Below are 18458 nucleotides of genomic sequence, written 5' to 3' on the forward strand. Positions count from 1 at the left end.
CCCCAGCAACTCCCTTGGCTCAGACCTCATCACTCCTTGTCTGGGCTTTTTCATTTATTATAGTTTTCATTTTTTGGTAACATTTTATTTTTAAAATAGCTGTTTTCATGAGATGTAATTCAAATACAATACAATTCACCCATTTACAGATACAATGCAATGGTTTTCAGTATATTCACAAATGTGTACAACCATCACCACGGTTGATTTTAAAACATTTTCATCACCCCCCAAATCAGTCACTCCTTATTTCCTGTCAATGCCTGCAGCTTCTGACAACCACTAATTTAATTTCTGTCTCTATGGATTTTCATATTCTATACATTTCTTATAAATGGAATCATACATTTCTTTTATGCCTGGTTTATTTCACTTAGCATAATATTTTCAAGGCTCATCCACATTATAGCATGTATCAGAACTTCATTCCTGTTTATTACCAAATAAGATTCCGTTGTATGAACATACCACATTTTATTTGTCCATTCATCAGCTGATGGACATTTAAGTTGTATTTACTTTTTGGCTATTGCGAATAATGCTGCTATGAACATTTTTGGGTGGATATATTTCTCTTGGGTATATAGTAATGGGATTGCTGGGTCATATGGTAATTCTATGTTTAACATTTTGAAGAAGATAATCCTTTATTTTGATATAATTTCAAATTTACAGAAAAATTGTCAGAATAGTCTAAGGGACTTCTGTATATCTTTTACCCAGATCCACTTATTGTTTATCGTTTAAATCACCATATGTTTTGTCATTTCTTCTTTATGTGTATATATAAATATATTTATAATTTTCTCTCTGTGTGTGTATGTATATACATTTTTGTATAGTGCATGTTTTTTAAATTATTTGAGAGTAAGTTGGAGACATTGTAATCTCTTCCCTTAAATGCTTCTGTGTGTATTTCCTATGAACATGGACATTCTTTTACATGACTGCAGTTCAGTTATCAAAATGAGGACATTTAACATTCATCCAATACTGTTATCTAATCCATAATCCATATTCAAATTTTGTCACTTGTGTAATGACAGCTCTTTTTTTTCTTGTCTAGGATCCAATCCAGGTCCACGTGTCACGTTTAGTTACCATATCTCTTTATTTTATTTTATTTTTTAAAATTTTAAGTAATTTAATTAAATTAATTCATTTATTTTTGGCTGCGTTGGGTCTTCGTTGCTGCACGCTGGCTTTCTCTAGTTGCGGTGAGCGGGGGCTAATCTTCGCTATGGTGCGCGGGCTTCTCATTGCGGTGGCTTCTCTTTCTGCAGAGCATGGGCTCTAAGCACATGGGCTTCAGTAGTTGTGGCACACGGGCTCAGTAGTTGTGGCCTGTGGGCTCTAGAGCGCAGGCTCAGTAGTTGTGGCGCGCGGGCTCAGTAGCTGTGGTTCATGGGCTCTAGAGCGCAGGCTCAGTAGTTGTGGCCCACGGGCTTAGTTGCTCCGTGACACGTGGGATCTTCCCAGACCAGGGCTCGAACCCATGTCCCCTGCATTGGCAGGCGGATTCTTAACCACTGCGCTACCAGGGAAGTCCCAGTTACCGTATCTCTTTAGCCTCCTTCATTCTAGAACAATTTTTAGTCTTTCCTTAAATTTCTTGACCTTAAGATTACAGGCCAATTTCATAGAACATCCTTCAGCATGGTACCAGGCACTTCACAAGCCCTCCAAGAATGTCCATAGAATGAATGCATGGAATGGTCTTGGTCTTACTGGAAAGTTGCCAGGAATGATAAAAGGAATAGACTAGAAGGAGGCATTTATTTAATGAATGCTTGTGCCAAGTGCTAGGGTAATGAAGGCCGACCAAGGTGACGTGGTCCCACCCTCAGGAAGCTTTGAGGTTATCGGAAGACATAGATTCTAGCCAGATGGCCGCCCACAGTCCTCATGATATAAATACCAGCAGCACTGTTTTGGTTGACCCTCTCCATCACACTGAACCTCACGTTTGAACTGCACTTTACATTTTATTAAGTGCTTTCACATTTTTATTTAAAAAATTTTAAATTGTGGTAAGATACACATAACATAAAATGTACCATCTTGCCCATTTTTAGGTGTACAGTTCAGTGGTATTAAGTACATTCACATTGTTGTGCAACCATCACCACATATTTTTATTTTTTAGTTTCACAATAAGGTAGCCAGCTAAGAGATGACTATTTTACTGCAAATGCAAAATTCACAAAGGTGCATGAAAGAAGCTTTGGGAGATTCCTGTGTTTATGAAAGTGTCAGTGACCCTTGGTTAATCCGAATTCACTACTGAGGAAAAAAATAGGAACCACTGGCGAGTTTCATCTCCAGCCATTATCCACAGAGAATATCATTATATACTTTTAATAAAATCGTGAGAATGAACTGCCAGTTTCTGCTTTTCTAGATATTAATTTTACTGAAAAACCTTGGTCCCAATCATTCCATAAAAGACAAGGAATTGTAAAATAGATAGCTAGTGGGAAGCAGCCGCATTGCACGGGGAGATCAGCTCGGTGCTTTGTGACCACCTAGAGGGGTGGGATAGAGAGGGTGGGAGGGAGACGCAAGAGGGAGGAGATATGGCGATATATGTATATGTATAGCTGATTCACTTTGTTATAAAGCAGAAACTAACACACCACTGTAAAGCAACTGTACTCCAATAAAGACGTTTAAAAAATGCAAAAAAAAAAAAAACGACAAGGGGTTGGGATTTTACTGTACCGCTAACATTCCAGTCCGATATTTTGTATCTGCAGTAGCTGCAAGGGATTCAGTACTGGTGTGGTAACCAGCGCATGGGATCCAAATAGTCAATTTGAATGTGATTTTTTTTTAAAAAAAGACAACTACAAAGAATCTTGCAAATAAATATATACTTGCACACCATGTAAGTGTTATGAAAAAAAAGTCAAGGGTACTATGGGAGTATATATTGGGGCTACTTAGGCTTAAGAGACATTTCCCTGCAGATGTGGCATTTGAGTGTCCACCTGGAGAGAGGGCGGATGTTAAGGTGTTATGAGGGATGGAGGGTGCGAGGGGAGACAGCTCAGGCAGAGGGGACAGCGTGTGCAAAGGTCCTGAGAAGGGAAGGAGCATTGGGCTTTGGAGAAGATAACAGGTCATTGTAACAGGAAGGCAACGCTGCAGGCGGGAATGAACAAGAGCAGACAGCCTCCTGGGCCCAGGTGAGGATTCCCCCTCCCTCACAACAGGGTGTTTCGAAGCATTTTAGGTGAGCAAGGGACCAGATTCGAATGGTGCTTTCATTGTATGCCTGGGCCACAGAGAACAAGACATGCAGCCAGCATGGGGTGGGAGCAGCAGTGACCAGACAGATGCCGGGGCCTGTGCTAGAGCTGGGAGACAGAGCAGGGCTGGCTGATCGGCAATGAAGAGTGGATAGTCTTTCCTAATTAAAAAAGTTATTCTTTTTTTTTTTCTCTTCCCCAATTTTCTCTTTTTACTGTTTTTTAAAACCTCTTATTTGGAAATAATTTCAAATTGCTAGATAAGTTTCAAGAATAAGAATAGGAGAAAAAAACACTCTTATACCCTTTACCCAGATTGCTAACATTAAAAATGACTTTTAATTTCAAAAGCAGCACTTTCTCTTTGTAAAAATTCAGAAATATGTAATGTACAAAGGGACAATTTCCCCCCTTTCCACTCCCTCAGGGATACCATTTTTGTGAGTTTGGAGCACATCCTTCCATACCTCTTTCTAAGCTGTATGCCAGGCAGACAAGCCAGGTAGCTGTCCTGGGGCAGGGGCGCTGTGGGTTGGGAGCTCTGGGTCAGAGGACTCATTTCTGTGTAGGGTTGGGCACTATGATTGCTCAAGGACAGAGAGTGAAATGGGATAACAAAAGGCTGCAGATGGTGGCCCCAGGCAGGGCAGGTAAGGAGAGTGGGCAGTGCGACCAAGAGGTTGGAGGGGAAACTTCATGGACTCTAAGAGGCCCCAGCAGCCTTTCTTCCCTTCCTCCCCACTGTCTTCTGGAGTTTCTACATTGCCATGTCTCCTTGGGGTCAGAGTTGAAGGGCCAAGTGGCAAACAGAAGACCCATGAAACCATTAAAACAAGGGTAAAGGGACAGTGGCCATCCTGAGTGGAGGGGGCTGGTGAAATCCAAGGCTTAGTTTGATTACTGCAGCCCCAACCTGTGAGCTGGGTCTTAAGGGGAGGCCAGAAAGGCTGGGAGGGGCCCCCACCTCCACTCTGCACACTGGTGTCCCTTCAGAAAGGGGGACACAGGATGTCCGCAGCTCTGGGCTGTTCCCAGTGGCCGCCGATGTCTGTGCTGTTTCCTCAGCTCCTTGGTTAGCTTGATGGAAACATTCAATGAGAAAGCGGAGCAGCTGGTGGAGATTCTGGAAGCCAAGGCGGATGGGCAGACTCCGGTGTCCATGCAGGATATGCTGACCTGCACCACCATGGACATCCTGGCCAAGGTGATGGGAGGATGGCGGAGTGGGGCGTGGGGCGGGCCACACAGGCAGGGGGCACTTCTTCCCTCTCTCTTCCCCTGCTTGCTTCCCTCCCCTCCCCTCCGCATCTCCACATATAAGCCGCCCCTTCTCTGGGCTGGGAGGGTCATCTGTTTTATCTCCTCGAACTTTTAAAACAGCAGTGTGAGGTTGGAGCTACCTAACTCATTCTCTAGAAATGGACACAAAGAGATGCGGAGACAGGCCTTTGGCTGGTCAGTGGCAGGACTAGGACTGGATCTCAGGTCTGCCTGACTCCCAGCCCAAGCCTCCCTCCCCCTCAGCACCCCCCATGGGGTATTGCTTGACTTTTCACCCTGGCTGTCTCAGCAGTGGCCCAGATAACCCCCAACCCAGGTTAAGGATGGAGTTCAGGCACAGTGAGTGAAGAGTCGTCACCACTGAACAATTCACTGGGAAGCTGGGTGTGAAATAGACACACAAGGAAGGCTGCATTTCAGGGAAAATGCCTCTTGTCAAGGAAGGAAGCCAAGGTTTGTTGAGTGGCTACTATGTGCCACTTAATCCTACCACATCCCGCAGGTTCGGGATTATCATGGGTTGTTGTAAGGAGTCGATGACATGATGCACACAGCCCTTAGCCCAGGCTCTGCCCTGGCTCTTCAATCCTCCCATCACCCACGCATGACCTTGACCTTCTCTCTCCCCCAGGCAGCTTTTGGGATGGAGACCAGCATGCTGCTGGGTGCCCAGAAGCCTCTGTCCCGGAAAGTGAAACTGATCCTGGAGGGCATCAGTGCATCCCGAAACACTCTGGCAAAGGTACCTGCCATCGTAGCTTGTCTTGTCCTCATTTGCTGGAGAACTTCCTCCTGTGATTGTTTTCAGAATGGGTTTTGAGTTCTGATATGTCTGAAGTGACTTCCAAATCAGTTAGGATTTGCATACATCCCCTAAAGTAGAGACTGAAAATCGAAGTGGTTTAAGTAAATTAGGAGTAAATCTTTCTCTCATGTGAAATGATCCTGAAGCAGGATGGCAATGATGACCCCACAATGTCAGATGTTCCTGGATTTTTCTGTCTTTCTGTTCCACTGTCTCTAGCACGTCACCTCATTGTTATAAGATGGCTGCTGCAGATCCAGCTATCGCCTCCTTGTTCCAGGCATGAAGGAAGAAGAAGGGGGAAAGGTGGCACTGTTACCAAACCAAACTTGGGTCTGCTTGCCCACGTGCAGTAAAGCCAATATATTGATACTGGGTTGTGGTGAGGGAAAGTGCAACATTTATTGCAGGGCCCCAAGCAACGAGTCCAGGCAGCTAGTGCTTAAAAGGCCCAAACTCCCTGAAGACTTTCAGGGAAAGGTTTTTAAAGATGGGGGTGTGTATGTGGGGGGGAGGGTGTGGGTATGTGATTAGTTTGTGGACAATCTTCTGATTAATTGGTGGTGAGGTAATCGGGAGTCAACATCATCAACCTTCTGGTTCCAACCAGCCTGGGGTCTACGTGCTGGTGCACAGCATACAGTTAACTTCTCCCACCTGGTGGGGGCTTCAGTATCTGGAAAACAGCTCAAAGGACATGGCTCAGAATATTATCTATAGCCCTTGAGGAGGAACTAAAGATCCTTGACTTTGTTTAATAGTTAAACTATTATTTTGTCTTGCTGGACTGTTTTCCTTTCTTTCTGCATTTTACCCCTTCTCTGATTAAATTCACTCTTTGGAACTTGGGGAAGGCCTAGGAGGCTAAGGTTTTTCTATAGACAAGAGGCAGGTGGAGGACATGGGGGTGGGGGGGTCTGTTCTGGGAAGACCCCATAGAGTCCTGCTCGGCTACAGTACTTGAGTTGATTCCCAGACAGATGCTCAGGGCCCCCTTCTGTTCCCTGGGACTTCAGACTCTGAGCTTAGAGTCCCCTGATGCCACCCCACCTTTTCAGCAGTTAATTTCAGTCTACTTCCCTCTGGCTGAAGTTTCTTCCTTCGATGTGATCCTAATTGCCTCCGTCCTTCAGGAATCCCTTCTTATTTTCCAGTGCTCTGTGGTTATTTTAAGGCATCTTTCCCATCATTTCTAGGGATTTGGGGCAGGAAGGGGAAGCCAGTGCTTGGGCTTAGGCCACGTGGCTTGCGGTATCTTAGTTGCCAGACCAGGGATCGAACCCGGGGCCCCGGCAGTGAAAGTGCCCTAACCACTGGACTGCCAGAGAATTCCCCATAGCCCACCATTCTGATAAAGTCTCCTGGCTACTTGATCTTTTCTAGAATGTTCTCACATTCTTCCACCCTCCCAGCTTGCCGGTGCCGCTGTGGATTTCTGAAGTCGTTTTGGAGTTGGGGGGACAGGGGAGAGGGAAAGTGTGTGTTCAGTCCACCACGCTGAGCTGGAACTCTCATTCAGTTTATGCCGGGGAAGTGGAAGCAGCTTCGCGAGGTCCGGGAGAGCGTGCGTTTCCTGCGTCAGGTCGGCAAGGACTGGGTCCAGCGCCGCCGGGAGGCCCTGCAGAAGGGGGAGGACGTGCCTGCTGACATCCTCACACAGATTCTCAAAGGTGCCAGGGCTCCCTCGAGGGCCTTGGGAGGGCCAGGCAGCGGGGGTGCCCCCCATCAGTTGACTCCAGCTGGTTCTGTCTGGCTCTAGGGGAGCGGGGAGTGGGGAGGAGACCAGGATTCTTAGTGTCCCAGGCGGCATCTACTCCTGGGGCTCTGAGACTCGCCTTGTCTTTCAGCTGAAGAGGGGGCCCAGGACGACGAGATTCTGCTGGACAACTTCGTCACCTTCTTCATTGCTGGTTCGTAGCTTCAGCAGCTACCAAAGGTTCAGAGCTTTGCAGGAGTGAAGGGGACCGTGGATGGCTTAAACCCTGGCTCAGAGATCTTCTTAGACAGTCTGAGCAGAGTTCTGCTGTGGAACTGGGGGGCTGGGGTGAGGGGAGCAGATGCCCTCTCTCTTAGCTTGGCGAGGCCCAGGAGGCTCTCTTGGTGGCGTCCCACCTGGTTCTGGAGCTGGCGATTGTGAGGATTTGTGAAGCTGCCTTTTTGGGCTCAGGAGAGGTTGGCCACTTGAATTCAAGGCTCTGCCTCACTCAAAATTTATGCAGAGGCCTTCCGTAGACTAGCACCAGAAGATGTGCTGAGCAACTTTATTCATTTGCTCATCAAATATTTCTTGAGCGTTGTCTTTCACGTGGAAGACTTCTCCTCACCCTTCAGCAATCCCTTAGGTGTCTCTTCCTCGTGGAAGCCCTCAGGGATTGCCCAGACTCATCAGGCCCCAGTTAGAAGCTTTCCATGGCGCCCAGAACTCCTCTCTGCCCACACATCTCACAGTGTTAAGTCGTATGTTTATTGGTGTAATTCGATAAGGTCTGTCTCCCCCAGCAGATTGCATGCTCGGTGAGCCAGGGGTTATGTTGTTTTGCTCACCTGTGTATTCCCAGGGCCCAGTGCCGTAGGTACCATAAAGATCGGATGAAATGAACGAAGACCAGGCACAGGGAAGACAGAGATGAACAAGATGAGGGATACTTCATAGTCTGATGGTGGAGGTGGACAGACAGACAGAATTGCCTTGCTGGGCAGTGGATTTTCAGAGGAGGAAGCCTGCCTCCCCTGCGAGAGGGTCACGAAGGGGGAGGGGGTCTGCCATGTGGACGGCGTGGAAGAGGGCCCTCCAGGTGGGGGTCACATTCACAGATAGCCCGGGAGACCTGGAGCAGTGGGACCGGAGCAGGACTTCAGGGCACCGTCCTCCACGCATGATAAAGTGCTTGCTGAATGAAGGCTGGCTGGTCTTCATGCTGTGAGCCAGGGGCCCGAGTCCTGGATGTGGTTCTTCCATAGGCTGGCTCTGTAGCCTGGGCCTCAGTTTCCTCATCTGTAAAATGGGGATGTCCGTCCAACCTTCCAGTGGGGGTTTGTTAACTCCCCTCATGTCCTCCTCGCAGCCCACCACGAGTCCTGTGCCCCTACCGCAAGGGGCCGGGCAGAGGACAGCTGTGTCTCTCCTCCCGTTGTCCTTTGAGGAAACTGAGTCACTGCTGGCAATGCAGAGCCAGGGCCAGGCTGGGACTTCCGGCCACTTCTGATTCCCCTTCCCGGCCTCCCCTGTGGGGTCCCCTGGCTGTGACTTGCCCACATTCCAGCCCTGGGAGCAGCTGGACCTCCTTCCCAGCTGGAAGGTGCTTGCTGGAAGGTGTAGGCCCTTCTCTTGCATTCGAGCAGCCCCTGGGGCCCTCTGGCTGCCAGTGGTTGCCACCTGTTAAGCGCCCTACCCCTTTAGAGGAAAGTGGTGCAACTCGGTTCCCTCCCTGGCCAACTGGGGCGGGGGTGGGGTTGATGCTATCAACGTGACCAGATCCTGCCAGAACCCAGAATCCGCCCTCTCCACCTGGGAAGTCGGTCCCCGTGACAGGAGATGCACCCTCTCCAGACCTCAGGGGCTGGTGCCCGCAGCTTCATGGGCTTTGGGCTTGAAAGCTTTGCTTGACTTGAGTCCTAGCTCAGTTCCTCCCGCTGTGTGACCTAAGAGGGACACATTCCTCTCAGCCTCAGCTTGCTCTTCTGCAAAATGGGGACGAATATCCCTCCAGGCCAGGCAAGGCACAAGGATGGTTGGAGCAAGGGGCTTTTAGGGTGTGAGACACGGATGCATGGGACGAAGGCCATTTCTTTGACAACATAGGCGGCACCAGGAATGCGGAGGTGGACAGGTGTCTCCCTCGTATCTGTACGTCTGGCTCAGCCAAGGGAGAGAAGTGAGGGCTTGAACTACCACCAGGGGCTTGGGGTCTCAGAGGCCAGGCAGGCTGGGCCCGCGGCAGCCCCGTAGGCCTCGTGGAGTCTCCGCTCTCCCCCTTTCCCGCAGGTCACGAGACCTCTGCCAATCACCTGGCATTCACGGTGATGGAGCTGTCGCGCCAGCCGGAGATCTTGGCGAGGTACGGAGAGGGGAGATGGGGGGCTCCCCTTGACGTTGGTGAAGGTGTTTATCTGATGTCTTGTTCCTAGAGGACCACCTGCTCCCGTCTCCCATGGCTGAGCCCCCTCCAATGTGTCCTGCTTCCCTTCACCCCAGGGTCTTTGCACGTGCTGTTCCTACTTCTAGAAGCTCCTCTTTCTGCTTTTCTCCTGGAGAATTCCCACTCCTCCTCCTCCCCCTTCTTCTTCCCCTTCCCCTCCCCCTCTTCCTTCCCCTCCCTCTCCCCTGCCCACTTTCTCCTCCCCCTCCTCCTCCTCCCCCTTCCTCTTCCCCCTCCTCAAAAGCCTTCTTAGACCCCTGAAGCATCCACTCTGTTTCCCCTCCTAGCCTCCTCCCAGCTCACAGATGCGTTTTCTCCTGGGACTGTTTGCTTTGAGTCTATTTCAGTCATGAAACCAGAAGCTCCAAGAGGGCAGGGACGTGGCTCTTTCCCTCCCAAGATGTACTCAGGGCCTGGCCAGGGGCTGGCACTGAGGACTGAACAGAATTCCAAGCAAAGTGCTGAGGGAGCGCTTGTCTGCACCTGGCAAGACAAAGGAGGGCATCGCTGGGGAGATGGCATTTGAGCTGGGCCATTGGTTTCCTTAAATACAAACAGTGTCCCTCAAGGACGGTTGCACAGACGGGCTGAGCTAAATGTAAGAGCGCTCTGCAAATGCCGCCGACAGGCTTGGGGGTGGGACCTCCGTGGACATGGGGAAGGGTCCACCAGAGCAACGGTTGTCATCACCGGCAGGAAAGGGCAGACTGAACGATTGCCTGAGAATATAACACCGTTGACCCTTGAACGACAAGGGTTTGAACCGTGCGGGTCCACTTACACATGGATATTTTCCGCTAAATACATGCTACAGCACCACACGATCCGCAGTTGGTTGAATCCGTGGATTGGAGCCACGGACACGGAGGGCCAACTGTAAAGTTATACTCGGATTTTTGACTGTGCGGAGGGTCGGTGCCCCCAACTCCTGTGTTGTGCAAGGGTCAACTGTAGCTTATTGGTGTTTAAAAATACGTAATAGTATTTATTAAAAATTTGGGGGCTTCCCTGGTGGCGCAGTGGTTAAGAATCCACCTGCTAATGCAGGGGACACGGGTTCGAGCCCTGGTCCGGGAAGATCCCACATTAAAAAAAAAGATAAAAAAAAATTTGGAAAAAAGCAGAAAAGTTAAAATAATGATTATAATTATAATAATAAATCCACCTGTGGTGCCCCATCCACTCAGTGACAGTTCATGATTAATTACTGAACTTTGCCATGTATATTATCACAGCATTGCCCCACATTTTTGCAACCTCTTCCCAAGTTCTTTTTTTTTTAATATTGTGTCTATGTGTATATATGTATATCATATATATATCATATATAATATCATATATATAATAAAATTTACCATTTAAACCATTTTCAAGTGTACGGTTCAGTGGCATTAAGTACATTCACACTGTTGTGCATCCGTCACCACCATCCTTCACCACCATCCATCCCCAGAACACTTCAGCATCCCAAACGGAAACTGTCCCCGTTAAACACTAAAACTCCTCACTCCCTGCCTCCCGTCCTCCAGCCCCTGGCAACCACCATTCGACTTCCTGTCTCCAGAAATCCGACTCCTCTTGGGACCTCATATGAGTGGAATCATAGTGTATTTGTCCTTTTTGTTTGGCTTGTTTCGCTCAGCATAATGTCCTCAAGGTTCATCCGTGTGGCAGCAAGTGGCAGTTTGCCCTTCCCGTTTGAGTCTGAGTGCTATTCCCTTGTATGTATGGACCACATCTTGTTTATCCATTCATCCATCAGTGGACACTTGGGTTGCTTCCACCTTTTGGCTATTGCGAATAGTGCTGCTGTGAACGTCGGTGTGTAAATATCTATTTGAGACCCATCTACCCAGAAGTGGGATTGCTGCATCACAAGGTAGTTCTGTGTTCAACTTTTTGAGGAGCCTCCATACCGTTTTCCACAGCAGCTGCGCCACTTTACATCCCCACCAGCAGTGCACAAGGGCTCCGATTTCTCCACACCCTCACCAGCACTTGTTATTTTCTGTCTTTTGACAAAAGCCCCCGTCATGGGCGGAAAGTGGTCCAGGTCCACCTTTACGGCTGCATATTATTCTAACGGTGCACGTCCTAAGGCTTGTACCTGCATCCCTGCATCGCTCCTTCTGCTGTTTCCAGCTGCTGTGAACCGGGCTGAAATAGGCATCTTTGTGCAAAGACCTTGTTCTGTGGTGGTTTGTTTCCTACAGCCGATTCCGAGCAGCACACACAGCGGGTGAATGTTTTAAGGGCCTGGAACGTAGCTCCCAGCTGCCTGGGCGTCTGCATTTGGACGTGGAGGTTCCTTCAAGAACGGGGGCTGGGGGGCAATGTGTGCAGCGGGGAAGCCCCAGGCCTCTCTCTTCACACTTCCTCCCATCCCGCCCTTCTTAAAACTAACGTGGGGCATCTCTCCTTGGAGACGAACTTGTCTTTGTCTGACTGACAGGCTGCAGGCCGAGGTGGACGAGGTCATCGGTTCCAAGAGGCACCTTGACTGCGAGGACCTGGGGAGACTGCAGTACCTGTCCCAGGTGTGGGGATGGGGGAGAAGCTTCTGGGCAGAGGTGGGCGATTCATCGACCAGGCCTGCTGCCTCCTTGAACCCTCTTGTACAGGGGTTCTCGAACGTCGTTGCACCTGAGAATCCCCTGGGAGGTTAAAAAACTGCCCATGTCCAGGCTGCTCCAGACCAATGATACTGAGTCGCTGGGGGCGGGACCCAGCATGGCTAAGGCTTCCCAGGGGATTCCAGTATGGAAACCAGCCCAGTTAGTAAAGCCCAGTTAGGCCTGGGTTCCACAAGCATTAGGCTTCCCAGCTGGGGGCCAGGCTCAGCAGAACCCACCTCCAGCCCCCAGCACAGCAGAGGAGGAGGCCTTCCTCGAGCTGCCGGAGTCCTTGGATGGTGGGAGCCCTGGTTTAGAGGGAGGCCTGCCTCTGGTCTCTGGTCTGGTCTGGTCTCTGGCACTGTGGCTTTGCACAACCCCTCCTCTGGGCCTTGGTTTCTCCTTCTGTCACATGAGGGGTTGGACACGCAGATGAGGCTGACCTTGCAGGGGTCAGGGACCCAGTTCGGCCGTGGGTGCACATTTAGCACCGTGAAATGGAGCAGAGATGCGTCCGGAACATGCTTCTGGCACTTTCCATGGGGTCTCCTGACATCTCTCGTTATCTCCCCATGTGGTGTCTGCAGGTCCTCAAAGAGTCGCTGAGGCTGTACCCGCCAGCGTGGGGCACCTTTCGTCTGCTGGAGGAGGAGACCTTGATCGATGGGGTCCGAGTCCCCGGCAACACCCCGCTCCTGGTGCGTGGGGGCCCTGCCTGCCTGCCCCCAGCTGGCCAATTCGGGGCTGTCCGCTGAGGTCAGGGGCTCCTCCGAAGTCTGTGACCCCGTTATCCTCCCTGGCCGCCCCGTGCATTCTTGTTTGAGTCCTACCATAACCCTGTGATGAATTTTCTCTCCCCACCCCGCTGTCCAGTGTAAGATTACAGCGGATGATTCTAAAAGGGAGGTGCCTCATTTACAGCTGAGGCTGCTGAAGCTCAGAGAAGTTAAGTTACTTTCCCGAGGTCACACAGCCAGCAAGGGGCAGAATGGGATGTGCCCAGTTTCAGAGCTGGCCCAGATTTGCCCCAGTTCCTTCTCTCTCCACGGCCCCTCCTCCCACTGAGGTTGACTTTCTCCCCCCTGTTCTCCTTTACATTTTGTTCCTCTGGCTGTTTCCTCATTCATTCATTCATTCAGGCTCCATTCATGCACAATGACCTCCCCAAACCCACCACCTGCCCCCAAAACTAGAACGTAACCACCTATGTACGCATCATTCTCCTGATTCCCTCCAAAAGCTGTCACTCTCCTGAATTTTGTGCTTGCCATTCCCTCGCCTTCGTGTGTGTGCACGCCCACACAATAATATGTCTTAGGACTTGCTTTGTGACTCAGTACAATGTCTATCAAGATAGTGTAGATTTCCACGTGTGGCTGTAGGCCATCCATTTTCACTGCTGTGTAATATTCTGCTGTGTGAGTTGCACTGTTGCACATCGATTCCAGGGTCAACAGGCATTTGAGAGGCTCCCAGTTTGTTGCCATCACGAGCACAGCTGCTGCTGTCAGCTTTCCTGTCCTTGTGTCCTGATGCAATGTGCAAATGTGTTTTTTGGGTGTGTGCCCAGGAGTGGGAGGGCTGGGTTGTAGGACAGATGACTGATCAACTTTATAAACTGGGGCCAAATTATTTTCCAAAGTGACTTTGCCAGTTCAGACGCTCCCTTGTGGTGTTAAGAGAGAGTCTGTTCCTTATCTGCCTCACCACTTAGTAGGGGCCAATTTCTTATTTTTTACCAGTCCAATAAGTGTAAGGAAAGTATTTTGCTGTGGTCTTGATGTGCACTTTCCCGATTACTGGTGAGGTTGGGCAGCCCTACACTGTTTTTCCTCTTCTGTGAGGTGTTTGTTCATTTCCCTCTCTTGCGTCGTTTGTCTTTTCTTATTATTATGTAGAGTTGTCTTTACAAATTCACGTGTTAATCTTTTATCAGGTAGATGTGTTGCAAATGTCATCTCTAGATACGTGGTTTGTCTTTGTTTTTAATGATCTGACGTTCTTAAATTTTTTAGTGGTTAGTTATCTTGTTTTGTCTTGTTTAAGAAATTCTTCCCTGCTTTGAAGTCAGAAGAGTATTCACTTACATTGTCTTCTACCAATTTTACACTTTTGAAAGTTAAGCTCTTATCTAACTGAAATTGATTTTGCGTATGGTGTGAGGTAAGGGTCTGTGCTTGCTGAGGCTACTATTGCAAAGCATCATGGACACAGTAGCTTAAAGAGCAGAAATTTACTTTCCCATGGTCCTGGAGGCCAGAAGTTCAAGATTTAGGTGTCAGCAGGTTGGTTTCTTCTGAGGCCTCCCTCCTTGGCTTGCAGACAGCCATCTTCTCCATCTTCACATGGCTTCTTCTCTGTGTGTGTCTGTGTTCTAATCTCCTCTTCTTATAAGAACACCAGTCATACTGGATTAAGGGCCCCAGTGACCTCATTTTAACTTAATTACCTCTTTAAAGAGCCTATCTCCAAATACAGTCACATTCTGAAGTTAGGACTTCAACTTATGAATTTTAGGGGGATGCAGTTCAGCCCCAGATAGAACCTATGTTTATTTTTACAAAGGAGGAAGACGTGCTCCAGTCCCACCTGTTGAGTCTCCCTTCCCCAGGGCTCTGCCAAGCCCTCTCCAGCACGTATCAAAGCTTCATCCATGTGTGCTTTTTTTTTTCTTCTTCTTCTTTTGGCCACACCATGCAGGTTGTGGGATTTTAGTTCCGAGACCAGGGATCGAACCTGGGTCCTCGGCAGTGAGAGCATGGAGTCCTAACCACTGGACCGCCAGGGAATTCCGTATCTGTACTTTTTTTTTTTAAAACATCCTGCACCAATACCACCTGCCTTAATGACCATCTCTTCAGAATGCCCTTACATCTGGCAGGGCGAGGCCCTGGGGCTGACTCTCCACCCACGTGTGCAACCCTGTGGACCTTGAGTGGGCAGACCCAGGCTCTAATCCTGGCCCTGCTCACTGCTGGCTGGGTTAACTCAGGGAAGACCCTGAACCTCCAGGCCTCAGTACCATCCTTGTAAGATGGGGATAATGGTACCTGAGTCAACAGGATAATACAGGATAATGTACATCACGTATCTGGCAAAAACCCCTGGCACATAGTAGGCGCCCTTCGCTGACCTTATACCCCTCCTGATCTTATGCTCCCACTCAGCTCCAGGCCCCCCCTCCAACCCTGGATGCCCTGGGCTCTCACACAGAGAACCAGGGGCAGCAAGGGCTTGGGGAGACACTTTGTGCAAAGGTCAGCACCCAGGGCCCAAGTTATGGGGCATGAATGGCCCCTGGGGGCCAGGGCATGGAGCATCAACTTCAATCAGGAGGCGCCAGGTGTGCAGGTGAAAGGCTAGTGGGGGCTCTGCGGCTCCCCCACCCCCGCCCCGCTGAAGCAAGCCTTGTGCTGAAGAGAAACTTTGAATAATAACAGCTCTCAGGAATCTAGAGAAAGATGGCCTCGCAGCAGACCTGAGTTTGCATCTCATTTTGGCTGCTTACTTGCCAGGTGACTTCAGGCAAGTCATGAACCTCTGAGCCTCAGTTTCCTCATCTGTAAAATGGGGATAATTGTAGCTCCCCCATAGGGTGAGGTCAAGCATGGGATGATGTAGCATGCCCAGCTGGTCGGCAGCATATTGGGCTGCCCCCTTTCTTCCTCTTAGAGACTTTTCAGGGGCCAGTGGAATTCCACACTGGTCCAGATGGGCAGGTGGAGAGATGGCCAGGTGGAGAGATGGGTGGGGAGATGTGTGGGTGGGGAGATGGGCAGGTGGAGTAGAGCAGGGGTGGGGAGTGCGGGAGGGGGTACTCTGCTCCGAGTCTCCCCACTGGGTGACTGCAGCAGGTGGGGGAGGTGCGAGGGGACCCATCCTCGGAGCCAGAGACAAGCAGATCCTCTGCCCGGCAGTTCAGCACCTATGTCATGGGGCGGATGGACACATACTTTGAGGACCCGCTGACTTTCAACCCAGATCGCTTCAGCCCCAAAGCACCCAAGTAAGTCTCTCTTCAAGCTGTTCACGAGTGGAGACCTGGTGGGAGGATGGTCCCAGTGGCCTCTGGTCTGAGCTGCCTGTGCTCACTGAGCCCACATAGCCTTCCAGATCACTGCAAGGGAGTTGTGAACCCCACTCTGCCCCCATTTACAGGGAGGAAATCACGGCTCAGAGAGGTTAGGTAACTTGCACAAAGATGAACAGCCAGGAAGGGGCAGAACCAAGGTTTGAGCCCAGCTCAGACTGGTTTTAAAGTCTGTGCTCACAACCAGTCCCTTATACTGGGAAGTCCTGTGACTTGGGCAAGTGACTGCATCCCCGCCCCCCCACACCTTGATGCTCCTATCTGAGAAATGGGAATACCGACAGCTCCCTCTAGAGGTGGCTGTGGGAGTGAATGGTTTCAAGTACTGAAGCAGTGGTGGGGAGGAGAGCCAGGCTCAGGGGACAGACCCTGAGTCCAGACCCAGACTGCCCAGAGCTGGGCATGCGACCGACTGAATAAGTGGAGTAAGTGACGTAGGACCTTGGGGGTGTTGCTTTGCCTCTCTGAGCCTCAGTTCCTCCATCTGTGAAATGGGAATAATAACAGCTCCTTCCGGAAGGCTCAAAGGAGGATAAAATGAGACAATGCAGACCCAGAGCTTAGCCGAGTCAGCTGTTGATGTCTTTAGCGTGTTCGAAAACCAGCCCTGGCCCAAAGCCGGTCATCACAAGGATGGCTTTGTCACGACTGTTGTGGGGCTGCCTCCTGACGCCTCTCTCCCCGCACGCAGGCCGAAGTTCACCTACTTCCCATTCTCCCTGGGACCCCGCTCCTGCATTGGGCAGCAGTTTGCTCAGGTAGGGGGCCAGCGCTGGGGTTTCTGCCCAGAAGTGACTGCGGGGTGACGTCTTGTCCGGGAAGCATTTCAGAGCCCTGCTCTGGGTCCCTGGGCTGGGGGCTGGGGGCTGGGGACCCAGGCAGCTGTGGCATTTGCTGCTCATTCTCTCATTCACGCCACTGACCCCCCCACCCTGCCCCCCCGCGCACAGATGGAGGTGAAGGTGGTCATGGCCAAGCTGCTGCAGAGGCTGGAGTTCCGGCTGGTGCCCGGACAGCGATTCAGGCTGCTGGAGCAGGCCACGCTCAAGCCGCTGGACCCTGTGCTGTGCACCCTGCAGCCTCGGGGCTGGCAGCCCGCGCCCCCGCCCCCGCCCTGCTGAGGGGTCCCGGGCAGGACTGGACTCCTCCGCCAGGGCCGCGCCCACGCTGTTCCCCTGCCCTCTTCCCCGGGAGCGCCCTCCACACTGGCTCCCAGCGGGCCCTCTGCCCACCGCCACCTGCTTCACAGCCCTGAGAGCTCCCCGTCCCCTGCTAACTCCACTGCCCTTCCTGGACCAGCACCTGCCATCTCCCAGCTGCCGCCCAGATGTGCTGTTGTCTCCCCCCACCCCTTTACACAGGCCACGCCCTCTGCCAGACACCGTAACTCTTGCTCACTCCCTAAAGCCCTCTTCAGGTGTCACCTCCTCCAGGAAGCCCCCCTTGCCACCCCCCGGCTGGGCCAGGGCCCCCTCCTCTGTGCTCCCTTGGCCACCTGTGCTACCTCTAGCACCACACTGACCACACTGTATCATGAGTGTCCTTCGATGTGACCAACTGCCCTGCCAGGCTGTGAGTGCCTCAAGGGCAGGGTCTGCGTGTGATTCACCTCTGAGCCCCCTGTGCCCACCCAGGGCCTGGCACAGAGTCGATGCTCAATAAATAAATGTGTTGACTGCATGAATGAACGGCCAGACCAGGCCAGGGCGCTCTGGCCTCCGTTTTCTCATCTGTAAAATGGGTACCTTGTTGAGGTTGATCTCCCTAAGGGCTGATGCAGCTCTGGAAGCTGCCCCTGGAGATGCCCAGACAATGCCACGTCGGGAGAAGACAGCCCAGGTTCCCACGAGGGCCCCGTGTTATGTGCAAGGCCACGCTCCTGGGGGGTGAGGCTGGGACTGTGGGCAGTTTTGAGAGCTTGATTTGAGAGGGTCGGGGTCCCTGGGGCCTGTGTGGTCTAGTCTACTCCCAACAAGGCCACTGACACTCCAGAGGGCCTCACATAGGCTGGAGCCCCCAGGATCTCTCTTGGGGGCAGCTTGGTGGAGCTGAGTGTGGACGCCTGGCCTCACACCCACTGCACCTGTGCACCTGCTGGCACAGGGCTGCCCCTCCTGACCTGGGCGGAGGAGGAGGCTGCTGGGGCCCCGGTGCTGAGACCGTAACCCTCGCGGCGGTGGGCGGGTGAGGAAGCCGTCCCTTCCTCCTCGGGGCTGAGGGGTGGCCAAGGGGCAGGAAATACGGGACCCGCCCTGTCCTCTGGGCCTGTCCAAGGGAAAG

The 18458-nt window shown here is 51.3% G+C and overlaps 1 protein-coding gene across 3 annotated transcripts in view; it reads left to right on the forward strand.

The window, feature by feature from the left end:
- LOC103014370 (cholesterol 24-hydroxylase) overlaps positions 1–17825 on the forward strand; it is a 32595-nt gene extending 14770 nt beyond the window's left edge. For all 3 annotated transcript variants that reach the window (XM_007178871.2, XM_007178872.2, XM_007178873.2), the window contains 10 exons: positions 4317–4455; positions 5164–5274; positions 6857–7007; positions 7185–7247; positions 9323–9395; positions 11929–12013; positions 12676–12786; positions 16006–16094; positions 16870–16936; positions 17129–17825. In XM_007178871.2, coding sequence (XP_007178933.1) covers positions 4317–4455; positions 5164–5274; positions 6857–7007; positions 7185–7247; positions 9323–9395; positions 11929–12013; positions 12676–12786; positions 16006–16094; positions 16870–16936; positions 17129–17299 — 1060 coding nt within the window. In that variant the 3' untranslated portion in view covers positions 17300–17825. The remainder of the gene's footprint in view (positions 1–4316; positions 4456–5163; positions 5275–6856; positions 7008–7184; positions 7248–9322; positions 9396–11928; positions 12014–12675; positions 12787–16005; positions 16095–16869; positions 16937–17128) is intronic.
- The last annotated feature ends 633 nt before the right edge of the window (positions 17826–18458 follow it).

The sequence above is a fragment of the Balaenoptera acutorostrata genome, chromosome 3 (genome assembly GCF_949987535.1).
Source record: "Balaenoptera acutorostrata chromosome 3, mBalAcu1.1, whole genome shotgun sequence".
NCBI classification, from domain to species: domain Eukaryota; kingdom Metazoa; phylum Chordata; class Mammalia; order Artiodactyla; family Balaenopteridae; genus Balaenoptera; species Balaenoptera acutorostrata.